Raw genomic sequence first — 12,464 nt, 5'->3', positions numbered from 1 at the left:
AACCACCGCATAACGGTGCCTCCCACTCCCAACCCACCGAGACGCCGCAGCATGATACCGTGGTCTACAGTATCAAAAGCCGCTGAGAGGTCCAAAAGAACAAGGACAGAGGAATAACCTCTGTCCCGGGCCCTCCAGAGATCATTAACCAACGCGACCAATGCCGTTTCCGTGCTGTATCCCGGCCTGAAGCCCGACTTTGCATTCATCTAAGCACAACTCTTGGGAAGGGGGATGCATATTTAGACTGCACTTTGCAAGAAAATGTGGATCAAAACACGTTCTTTGAAAAATAATTTTTGAAAAATGTACAGATTAATGCAGAAGTCCAATGGAACTTTGTTTCATTAAATCAGAATCGTTAATACAATCTGTACCCATACAAATTGGTTGGGGCTAAGAGAGAGAGAAATATGCCAGAAAACCAAATATTTAAAATAACTGTAAAGTTGATATTTTGGTTGTAAATTTTTACTATGAAATTATGCTCTGAGCAGGGAGGGAGTCTGTGCTGGGGAGCTATCAAGATCTGTTAAGACAGGAACAACTTTCTAATCACGGGACCTTCTCTTGTAAGCTTCACTAGTTGGGAGAAAATGAAATGTAGCAACAGATTGTGATGTAACTGGCAGGCAAACGTGAAGGGAATTGTTACCCAAAAAGAAAAAAGAAAAGAAGTTTGACAGATTCATTACAGAAAATAAGGTAGTACCTGAACCAATCAGTAGCAGCAAGAGTTGTTGTAAAGAAAAACGGGAGATATAAAGAATCCCTTCTTCCTACTTTTCTAGATTGCTCATCAGAGACATGGTGGTGTTTTATTTTCCTTTTAGTACTGTTAATATTTTTTCAGGGTCTTTTGTCTGTCTAAGACTTTCTATTTATTTACCTCTGAAGAAAGTTTCTTCCCCAGGCTGAAAAGGAACGGGTGCGTGTTGAGATCAGGGTCCTTGCGGAAGCAATTGGGTTTGGCGTGATGCTGATTATGCAAGTGGTTCCAGTGGCTCACCACTCCTCCCTTGAGAAGCACAGAAATACAAACAAGAATTCCATTTATTTGTGAATAATGCTGTATCCTATATATTCCCCACTGACTATCTACAAACAAAACAAAAACAGCTGCAGGTCGGATGGTTTATACTTCCTTCCTTCTAGCAGGAATTGAATTGTGCACAATGAGAGCACTCTGACCTCCATCACTTCCATGTAAGCTAACTCCATTTCTTCTCCTTATTAATTATCTAAAAATACTGCTTTCAAGACTGACTATTGAAAATTCCAGTTTTGATGCGAAATATATTTGTGTGAAAAAAAACAGACTAGAAATATTCCACTAGTAAAAAAGTAAAGCAAGTATAGTGCAGTACTGTTAAAAATGCTTCATAGCTATGAAATATAGACTGGCTATATTTTTCTTAACCCCATCTCTCCTTTATGTAAGGAAGCACTACTAGTACGATCATTTTTTTACAGGGTTGTGGCAAAAATGATCTTATATTTTCTTATATTTTCAGCACTTCAGTGCTTAAAGTATGCTATATAAATGCATTATCCTTATCCTATTTTTCAAAGCCCTAGAGACAGAAAATAACAATGGATTGACAGACCCAATTTCAAATACATAAATCATCACAAATCATCACTTAAACCATCCCTTCTTTTGGATGGATTCTGACCTTAAGAATGCCAAGCACCACATAGTGAGATACTCTGTTCCACTTGAGCTTTTCAAAGACTGACACATGGCCAAGATCATGCTGGAGAAAACCATATTGTATCTGGAAGTAACAATCAACAAACACGACACATATGTATGTAATTTCTCCACATTTTTTTCTGAATGGAGTAATTGGTAGAGGAACATCATTAATCACCATTAATTAATTGAAAAGAACCCCTGTTATACTACATATATTGTGTGATTATATACTGTATGTATAGGTATTTGTGTATACACATACACAACTACATAATACTTTATATGTTGTATGCTGTCAGCAAATACTATTATCTTGGAGAAGCAAGTGTGCCTTCCTTCCAAACATTTTAATTTCAGCAGACAAAAAAGATGAAGCAATATCATTCATATTCTGCAATGTAATTTGCTCAGACACTTTTCTTAATCTGAAGCAATAGGAATAGCAGCTTTCTTAATATGTGTGTAGTTGTATTACTACATTCAGGTTCAACAACTGAAAGAATTGAAAATCTAGATAAGTATACAAGATGTTGAATTACTAAAGCAATTAAATTGTTCTAAATAGGTTGGAGAATGTTTTACAACTCTCTATGCAAAGAGGTTACCTGTCCAATGGTGAACATTGCTACTCCAAGAAGGAAAGGCATCCAGGATTTTCCAAAATACCAGATAGTAAACCAAGATGTAATGTCTAGTAGGAAAGCATGCAGAAACATGAAAACAAAAAAGCTGAATCGTGACTTCAAGAGCCCCATCTTCTCCACTGTTGCACGCAGTTCATGAAAATCCTTTACCAGCATTTCCTACAAGAAATGATGACAGTTTTTTTACTTGCTTCAGAACATAAAAACTCTTTTGGTAGACTAGACCAAAAGCCAATGTTGAGTCTTATGTATTAAATATAAGGTTGGATTTGCACCAGGATGAACCACTTGACCATACATCTTATTGGGTGATTTAGGACCAGTTGTTCTCTTTCAGAGCAAGCTGTAACACAGACTTGCTGGGATAAATTAAGGAGACCCCCATTTATGACATCTGGAGGTTCAAAGAAAGTGCATGATATAAAGGCAAAGTATAACTAAATGATGATCTATTCTATCATCTTGATTCCACAACCAGAGGTTTTTGGATTCTCACATGTGGGGCATCATATCTTCTCAATCATATCTCCTCAGCAATGGCAACTAGAGTGTTTTCAAAAACGACTATGCATTCTCCTTTCAACAAAATAATAAAGGGAATGGAGTTAATACCCAAAGATTTATTTCAATGATGTGACTTGATGACCAGAAAATATGATCTAGGGTCATTGACTAAGTCATTGTTTCATGTGGAAAATGCATCCCATGGCACTTCTGTCTTTACACTAAGCAGGACATCCAGATCTTAAAACAAAGAACCAAGCCATCAATATTTGGAGTTAATAATATAGCAGCAATAGTAAAAATCTGTAATAGGGATTCCCTGGCTTCTTTAAAAAGCTCTCTTTCAGTACAAGCACAGATACTAATCCTAGATTTTCAACAATAGACTCCTTTTTGCCCCATGCTTCTCACCACTCTGGGCCATAACACTTGTAACCTCTAGAGAAGCTGAAGATCTCCTCCTCCATTGCCTTGGCCCTTGTGCTTTGAGGAATACACCTAAAGCAATTCTCTTTCTCTAGTGGAATATGCACCTGTAGCAGCAGAGAGGAAGAATTTTGCCAACTGAGAACTTTCCCAGACAGAGACCCAGATCAAGAGACAACACAGTCCAGAGCTGAGGGGGAGGAGAAAAGTGAAACTATACTCTAGATAGAATTTCTCAGGATATATCAAGTAGTTAAGAAAGATAGAACAAGATTCTATCTATTACATGTAAATAAATAAAGGATTGGACTCAATTGGATCTCACTGTCTCATCTCTGGGCTTGAGCGTGACATTCTCCAATTAATTGTGCTCAATTTGAGTGAGATAACTGATGATGAACAGGTGCCAAGTGAATGAGAAATCAAATCAGAAGAATCCTTTACCAGCAAACCACTTTATTACTGATAGAGGCAAAGTTTTTGTCGGTGATTGGGTACCAAGTTCCTCACCAGGGGACTTGGTAGGGTCAGATGACTGAGGATGTAAAGTGTGCAATCATTGCTTGAACTGGGTATATGAAAGCACATGATTGTTTTCTGAGTGCAGTATTGAAAGCGTTGGATATGCACTACTTCTGATTTTGTTGCCTTACGTTCCTGTCAGACATGCTGTTGAGCCAGATAGAAATTTAGCTTGAGTAGATATCAGCTTGCTTTTATAATGTTCTGGAGCTTCATGACAATCATATATTCAAGGTTCTACCATTGAATGCTGTATAATGTACCAAAGATTAAGATAATTTTGTTTGAAAGAGAAAATGGAATGAAAAATTGCATTTAAATGCTGAAAAATTAGAGAAAGTGCATGAATTTGTGTCCTTTGATAGAATGTTCATTAAATATAGGAAACTGGGTGGAGAAATGTTAGGCTGTCCAATGGCTGATAGGAATGCAGTGGGTAGTATGTGGTGTGTTGCAAATAATAAATGTTTGTTAAAAAGAAGTCAAATTATCTGCACATAAGAGCATTCTTCTGCAAATCTGCTTAAATGGAAATTTGTTATATAATGAGAAACATACAAGTAAATGTATTGCAGTGGGAATGAAGTACTGAAGAAGTAGTAAAAGAAGGAGGTAGGGTTAAAAGATCCTAAGTGAAGATTATTAAATACAACAGTGAGTGACTGTATGAAATAAATACGGTGTAGTGGTTTGATCAGTGAAAAAGAATGAATGAGGATCCAACTGCAAAACAAATCAATAATTGCTGAATGGGTCAAGGGGAAGACTAAGAAAGTTGTGACTGGAAAGAGAAAAAGAGAGAGAAGAAGTTAAAAGTGCAATAGACAATGAATGAGATGGTAAATAGAGATGAAACAATTACAGTTTGTAAGAATATCTCTTGTCTGTCTATCACATTTGTGGTAGCCATTCATCTTCACTTTCTATAGAAAAATATGAAGAGATAAAGTGGATAGTAGACGTAACCTAGATTTAGCTGTATTTTTCCTTTTTTTTAACCTTATATCTTTCATTCAATTGGTTTAATGTTACACTACTGCATTTTGTATAATGTTGTTTGCCCTGAAAGGGATTAGTATGATGGGGATATATACATACACATACACATACATATGTGTGCCTAATAAAGGTTCTGCCAAATAAATCCAACAGCTGAGATCACCCAATACTCACATTTTTGGTGGGCTCACAGCACGGTTGATCTGGGGCAAGCTCTCCAATTAGGAGGGAATTCAAATATTTCTTTACCAGATCCTCATCCTTGTGGAAAGCTGCAAAGGCATCCTAAATACACACACACACACACACAAAAATAAGGTTAACATGGCTAGCTGTTCTTTTTGGAAATAATGAAAAGTGCACTGTAGGTGATGCTTCCCAAATGACTATCAAGGAGGGCAACTCTATGACCTTGATTATTTTGAGGGCTGAAGCTGTGTTTTTGTAGTTTACCTGAAATGAAAATAAGGATCATCTTCCCTGCAATGGTTGGACTTATGGAGATGTGTTTTTCTATTGGCTTTGCTCCTGATTCACCCTGTCCCTCAGCATGGTGCAGTGCAAAGAGCTTGTTGTTACATATGAAGCAGCCTGATGAAGATGGGCCTACATTAACCTCTTTCTAGATCTGCAATTTCTGTGCTTTTCTATGGGAGACAACATCAAAGAAACCCTTAATGGTTATTTCTTTTCCTTAAAAAGAAGAATGGAGGCATTTCTAGCATTTGTATCAGAAAAAAAAGAAAGTTTGGCAGTGTAGCTGCCTCCTGAGTGCTCAGGCCTAAAGGCTGGAAAGAAAAGAGAAAGGAGTTCAAGGCTGATTGTGAAAAATAAAAAGGAGGAGGAATTTTTTTAACAAAAAGGAATGGAATTACACAGTTGTCTGTCAGAAGCAAGAATGCAGAAAGTGATAAAGGAAAATGACTTTTTCCTTCCTGTCCCATGGAGGAGTCTCCTCCTTTCAGACTTGAATTCTTTCTTTGGGAAAAAGCAGCATTTTCACTCTCTGCTCGAAAAAGAAAGAGAAGGAAGAAGAGGAGGAAGAGGAGAAGATTTAGAACAGCGGTTCTCAACCTATGGGTCACGACCCCATTTGGGGTCGATCGACCATTTCACGGGGGTCGCCAAGCAAGGCTGTCCGCCATTTTTTCCCCCTTTTCCGGCGGGTGCCTTACCTCCCTTGGGCTGGGCCAGCTGGTGGTCGGCCTGCTCCGTCTCTGCCGCTTGCCAGCTACGCCTCGGCCGGCGCAGGGGGCGGAACCACACATGTGTGGCGCTCCCGGGCAGGGAAAGTCCTCGACTTACGACCGGTTGGGTAGTCCTCGACTTACGACCGGTTTAGTCCTCGACTTACGACCGGTTTAGTCCTCGACTTACGACCGGTTGGGGGTCGCGGCATTAAAAAGGTTGAGAACCAGTGATTTAGAAGGTGCCAAAGCAGCACCTATCTGGCTCAGATGACAGTTGGAGGCTATATAGGCAAAGCAGGACTTGCAACCACAATCACCATGAGGCGAGCTGTAAACTGATCGTTTTAGCAGAGCCAATGAGCGAAATGAAGAATTCAGGAAAGAATGGAAGGGAGGAGGGGGGCTAGTTGAAATAACTTCCCCCACCACCCTGCTCAGTTGTGGGGATGGGGGGGGGAGTTTCAAAATCCACAAGATTGTAGGCATGGCACTTTGACCCTTTTGTATAAGCATCAACACCTCCACTCTTCAGGTTTTGACCCCCTCCTTGCTCTCCCTATTCAGTTGGAGGAAGAAATCCCCTTGGTAGCAAATTGAGAACCTTCTTTTCACACACACACACACACACAAAGTGAAAATGAATGCACAATTAATTTTAGAAAATATACAAAAGGAGGGGCAGCACAATCAGACTTTTAAGGTTCTGTTATTATAGCCAATCTCAATAAAAGTAGTTTTATCCTTACTGTGGAATTGATTTCCTGGTCTGGTCTACTTAATGGGGCTGAAATAAAGATTCAAAAATTATACAACTCTATGGGGACCTTGAGAGTTTTCTTTTTCACTGCTTAAGGAATATTTTCAAGACAGGAAACAGGATACATATAGCCACCATCAACCGGAAACATGTTTGACAACAGACTGCAAAGACTTTAAATGAACAACCCACAGGGACATCCCCAGATGGACACAACACTGAACTGGATTTCTCCATCTAGTGCTTCCACCAATAAACCCAAATCACAATCATCAGTTAAAGAAAAAGCTCCTTACACAATATATTTATTTATTTACAAAATTTATATAGCTGTTTACTTGCTCATAGTGACTCTAGGAAGCTTGCAAACAATAAAAACATAATATATAGAAAAAAATAAAAATTAAAGAACAAAAACCTCCCCTGTCAACTGTCACCTTATACTTGCTGTGTTTCACTGTTATCTGGTGACAGACTGCCATGAACTGTAGGGGATGAGGAGGGGGATGCTTGGGGAATTGAGACTGTACCTCCTCAAGATGCTACCCCAAGCTCATCCAGCTGAAAGGAGGAGGGAGCCACATACCAAGCTGCATCTGGACTGACTGTTCCCTTCTTTGGGGTCCCACCAGATGTACCTCCTTAGGGGATAGGACATGCAATATTCCTTGCCTCCTCACTTAGGGAGTTAGCTGGATGTGACCGGCAAGAGGGACCAGGTCCCTCAGATAACCTGGTCCCAAGTCATGAAGGGCTTTTAAGGTGACAAGCAGCACCTTCAATTGCACCCAGAAGCAAATTGGCAACCAATCCAACTCCTACAGGAGAGGTGACATATGTGCACACTGAGGTCTGCACAAAACCATGTGGGCTATTGCATTTTGAACCAACTGGAGCTTCCAGAGGCTTTTCAAGGGCAGCTCCATGTATAGTACATTGCGATAGTCAAGATGGGAGGTGATAGGCCATGAGTGACCATGAGTAGGGATTGTTGGTCCAGGAAAGGGCATAACTAGCACACAATCTGCAGTTACACAATACTCTTAGCAGGGAGTAAGGCTCTAAGAACAATAATGCTTTTGTAATTAAACAAGCTGATAAAGGAGAGATAGTTGTCATTATGAATGTGGCTTATTAAGTTCATGAAGCTAAAAGGCAAACCTGTACCACACTGAGTTATCAGAATGAACTGTGCAGTCAGCTGAAAGAATTTCCTAAGTACATGCAAGATTGAATCTATGTGCAGAAACCCTGATCAGCATATTTTACCTTCTACCCAAAATACATAAACAGGCAATCCTGTCCCATGTTCCAAACATTGGAAACATTACATCTAAAAGTCTGTATTTCAGGAGCTTTATGCCACCAGTGCTCCCATCTCAGCTATACAAGAGAGACTACATACTCCCTAACAAATTTGAAATCCACTGACAACATCCCTGAAAGCATGGACAAGCATGGACTCCAAATTATCAAGAAAATAATAACCAACGACAACCCAGCTTAGTTTACCATTAGACTTCATGACTTTCATTCATCACTGTTTTTACACTGGTAACAGATATATCTGTATATGAATGGCACACTTATGTGCACATACATCACTCTGCAATACATTCATGGAAGATTTCAAATGTTCTCAACTCTTAACTCCTGAATTCATATGAAATTTATTGAATAACATTTTCAAGAAAACAGTCCCTCATTAAATTCCATCAGGACTTCAATGCTTCCAATACTTCAGTCCCATTATCAACCTAAGCCTTGATGTATTCAACAACAAGTCCACTTTTCTGATAATAGACACATCATGGAAGCATAAACTACATAATGGACACATAAACACCAGGAAGCTTATAAATCACCATGCATACCTACATGCTTCCAGTTTCCATTCAGAATATACTGTATATAGAATATATAGACTGTAGGCACAGCCTATATTGAAGTACAGATTCACAAAAACCTTCACCAGCAGAAAAGAATGTGAGACAGCTGAATCTACATATATCAAGAAGTGCCAGGCTATCTCAGAAGGCCTTAACAAAGACAGTGGGGTTTTAACCCATCATGATTACAGTAGGTAACCTGCTTGAAGGAACCCTCATCTGCTAACTCCCCAGTTTTCCCCTTTCCTTTCCCATTTCCTTTCCTCCCCATTGCCACATCCTATGCACATAAATTCCCAGATTTATCCTTGAAGAAGGTATTCACATTCATAGAGTGGCTACATATGATTCTTCCCTTCAGCATAATTCTCTTTCATATATCAAAAAATATTATTATTACTCATATATTTTCACTGAGAAAGTCTTCCTGACTGAATTTTGCTTAGGCAAAATATAAGCTGTGTCCATTTCCATGCAAAACACCTTCTGAGCAGGTCTTCAAACCTAAATTGTATTTTGTTCACATTGTCTAGAAGTCAATAAAGTTAAGTAGCTGAAGTGCAGACAAGCATTGACCCCCAAACTGGAAAATAGAAAGTCAGCAAATCAAAGCAACTTGTATGTCTGGGGATCATACTGCCCTGCCCTGTCCTTTTTCCAATAACACTTCTAAATTTTGTTCAAATATTACAGAATTGCCAAGTGAGACAACCACCACCTGGAGCTTCCTACATTGTGTCAAAGCATTGGACTGTCCAGTCCAGAATGATATTCTGTAATGCCAGAATTCCCTATGGCTTCTGACAAGAGATTCTTTCCCCTCATTCTGCTATTCGAGACCCTTGGAGAAAGACTGAGGAAGAGACAGCCTCAACCTGAAATGTGTGCATACAAAGCAAGTGTTTTGTGGCATCCTTCAGGTCATTCCAAGGTCCTCTTTCTCCTCAGCAAAGACTCACCGTGGCATCTTGTCCAGAATAGTGTCTGATGAGGCGAGGCCCACCTGGATGCCGCAAATAGAACTGACTGACATCATAGACTTTTCGGTTGATTACCAGCCATCTCTCTTCCTTCAAGCCTCCCTTGCCTGTGCGGAGCCCCACCTCCTCCCAGGTGAAGAGCCGTGGGACCCCTGACTCAATCTCTGGCTTCCCTGCACTGGCTCCTGATTGAGGGGGCATCCTGGCTGGAAGCACTGAGGGATGCTGTTCCACTAACTCCTGGACTGTTTGCTTTTTTCCCCTGTGGAAAGTTGAAATGTCTCTACCTCTTCATTCTGTTAAATGTTGCAGACAACTTTATATACACCTTTATCTACTACCCACACTGCTATTAACTTTCTCTTGCTCCAGATTTATTCTTGAAACACTTCCTTCTCCTCCCTCTGTAGGAGGTACAAAAGGTATAAAAGGTAGGAGGTATAGTAATAGAGTCTTGTGCTGGATTAATGAGGATATTATTGTTGAGGTTTTTTTAAAAAATAAAAAACAGAATAATAAACAACTGTGTAAAATATTCTAGGTAAGAACTGAATAAGTTCGATAACAGCTTTCGATAGGAGTCTAGCAGCCTCATCACCAACAGTTATTTTTAAAGGGCTTCCTTCTGTAAAATACCAAAAGCAGAAAAGCAGAGAATTGGGAAACCCACTCAGGGAGAGAAGTATTGCAAAGAATCAGCATTTCATAAGGCTGTTTCCAAAACTCTAAATCCTTCTAGGCATGGGAATGCTCCAACCACTCACTTTTTCAAGTACATAATCACTTCTAATTTTATTCCTGATGCCAGTACATGTTCAAAATGGTATAGAGACACTGATGTCAACATAGTTGTGAATTAAAGAAAAGAGATACAAATGAGAGGAGAACATACAACTATCTGCCTTTTTGAAGCTTTGTCTTATGTATGTCTATTCTAATCGGCATGGCTAATAACCAGGGATTAAAAGAGCTATAGTCTAAAATATCTAGAATATTGCTAACATGCTGTAAACTTGGCTGAAAGTTTAATTTTAGATCCTGACTATCTCCCCACTTCAGTCCTGTTCTGCTGCCTCATTGTGGCAGTGGGGTGCAGGACTCCGGTGTTTCTCAAATGAATGGGTGAAGAATCCTGGGAATATTTAGGATTAGATTCTCCCACCAAAGTCAACAAAGCTATACATAGCTATATAAGGAAGCAGCAGTGTAAAATACAGAAGCTAGATTGTCATTTAGTAACAAGACAAAACAGTAACTTCATACTTAGAGAATGCAATGGAAAATCACATGGATAAATAAGATAAAGTGATTGAGAAAATAATGGTAGATAATGGGTATCTCAAGTCAGATAATCAACACAATATGAAGACAGATGTACATCTTGCAGACTATTTAGTGCTTATGAAGCAATTAGATTAAAGGATTATAAATATTTAATTAACAAAGTTGTCATGCATTGAAAGAAATTCCAAAGATGCAAAGATAGTTACAGCAGGAACAGGAAAGGAAAAAAAGTATGAATGTGAGAAAGTTCAAAACAGTGAAAAATGAATGGAATTCATTTAACATATGAAGCATCAGCTAATTGAAATAGACTTAAATTGGATGCTTGCCTTTATAACCAGGAAAGAAACAGCAAGGGCGGTATTAGAACGGCGAGGGAGGAGGTTGGGGGGTTAAGGGAGGGTGGTGTGATTAGTACGGTCAGTGGGAGGGGCAGATATGGCGGGAGCAGAGGACCATATCGGTTTTCGGGAGCACGCACACACTGTTTACAAGCTTGTGGGTGCTCCGGTCCTCAGGGCTCTACTCGGCTTCCAGGGATCTTAGATCCTCGGGCCCGGGATCACCGGCTGATGTTATGCAATGCCAGGTCCGTGGTTAACAAGGCCCCCCTCATCCAAGATCTTATCCAAGAGGGGGGTGCGGACCTGGCAGGTATCACCGAGACCTGGCTGGGCCTCGGAAGGAGGAGTGCCCCTCGTTGATATTTGCCCTCCGGGTTTCCAGGTATTCCACCAGCCGAGGACCTGGGGTAGGGGCGGTGGGGTAGCGGTCATTATAAGGGAGAGCCTATGTCCGAGGGAGACCACTGTGCCTCAGATAGACGGTGGGGAGTCCCTCCTTGTGAAGTGGGGACAAGGGGTACAAGTGGGCCTGTTGATTATATACCTGGCCCCCTGCTATGTATCAACGGCCCTGCCTGAGCTGGCTGACGTAATAGCCGGGGTAGCAGTTGAGACCCCCAGACTTATAGTCATGGGGGATTTCAATCTGCCATCGGCGGGCGAAACGTCGGCGGCAGCTCGGGAGTTCCTGGCTCACATGACGGCCTTGGATCTGACCCAATTAGTTCATGCCCCCACTCACACGGGAGGACACACACTGTATCTAATTTTTGTCTTCGGCCAGTGGCGGAATGATCTGGAAATGGGGGAGATAGTCATAGAGCCCCTGTCATGGTCAGATCATTCACTCCTTAGGATGGACTTCCGGACCGCTCCCCCCCCGCCGCAGGGAGACGGAACCGCATAGATGGTTCTGTCCCAGGCGCCTGATGGACCCGGAGAGGTTCCTGACGGAGCTTGGGCCATATCCGGAGGAGCTAGTTCACGACTCGGCTGAAAATCTGGCGGCGGCCTGGGATGTGGCTGCTGCCGCAGCACTGGACCGACTCATGCCTTTGCGGCCTCTGACCCGGCGCAGACCTCAATTGGCTCCCTGGTTCACCGAGGAGCTGAGAGAGATGAAGCGCCGGAAAAGACGCCTAGAGAGCAGTTGGAGGGCTAGCCGAACCGAATCCGACCAAGCACAGGCAAGGATGCATGTTAGATCCTACCTAGTGGCGATGAGG

The 12,464-nt window shown here is 41.1% G+C and overlaps 1 protein-coding gene across 1 annotated transcript in view; it reads right to left on the bottom strand.

The window, feature by feature from the left end:
- The window catches only part of LOC107291627 (acyl-CoA (8-3)-desaturase), a 19,100-nt gene extending 9,239 nt beyond the window's left edge, over positions 1-9,861 (bottom strand). The window contains exons 1-5 of the mRNA XM_015820647.1: positions 9,590-9,861; positions 4,969-5,079; positions 2,305-2,502; positions 1,677-1,778; positions 890-1,018 (exon numbers count right to left, since the gene is read on the bottom strand). Of these exons, the coding sequence (XP_015676133.1) occupies positions 890-1,018; positions 1,677-1,778; positions 2,305-2,502; positions 4,969-5,079; positions 9,590-9,811 (762 nt within the window). The 5' untranslated portion in view covers positions 9,812-9,861. The remainder of the gene's footprint in view (positions 1-889; positions 1,019-1,676; positions 1,779-2,304; positions 2,503-4,968; positions 5,080-9,589) is intronic.
- Between the last annotated feature and the right edge of the window lie 2,603 nt (positions 9,862-12,464).

The sequence above is a fragment of the Protobothrops mucrosquamatus genome, unplaced genomic scaffold (genome assembly GCF_001527695.2).
Source record: "Protobothrops mucrosquamatus isolate PMUCROS unplaced genomic scaffold, P.Mucros_1.0 scaffold1156, whole genome shotgun sequence".
NCBI classification, from domain to species: domain Eukaryota; kingdom Metazoa; phylum Chordata; class Lepidosauria; order Squamata; family Viperidae; genus Protobothrops; species Protobothrops mucrosquamatus.
Note: the sequence above shows the minus strand (reverse complement) of the source record. Positions and strands in the feature narration are given on the sequence as shown.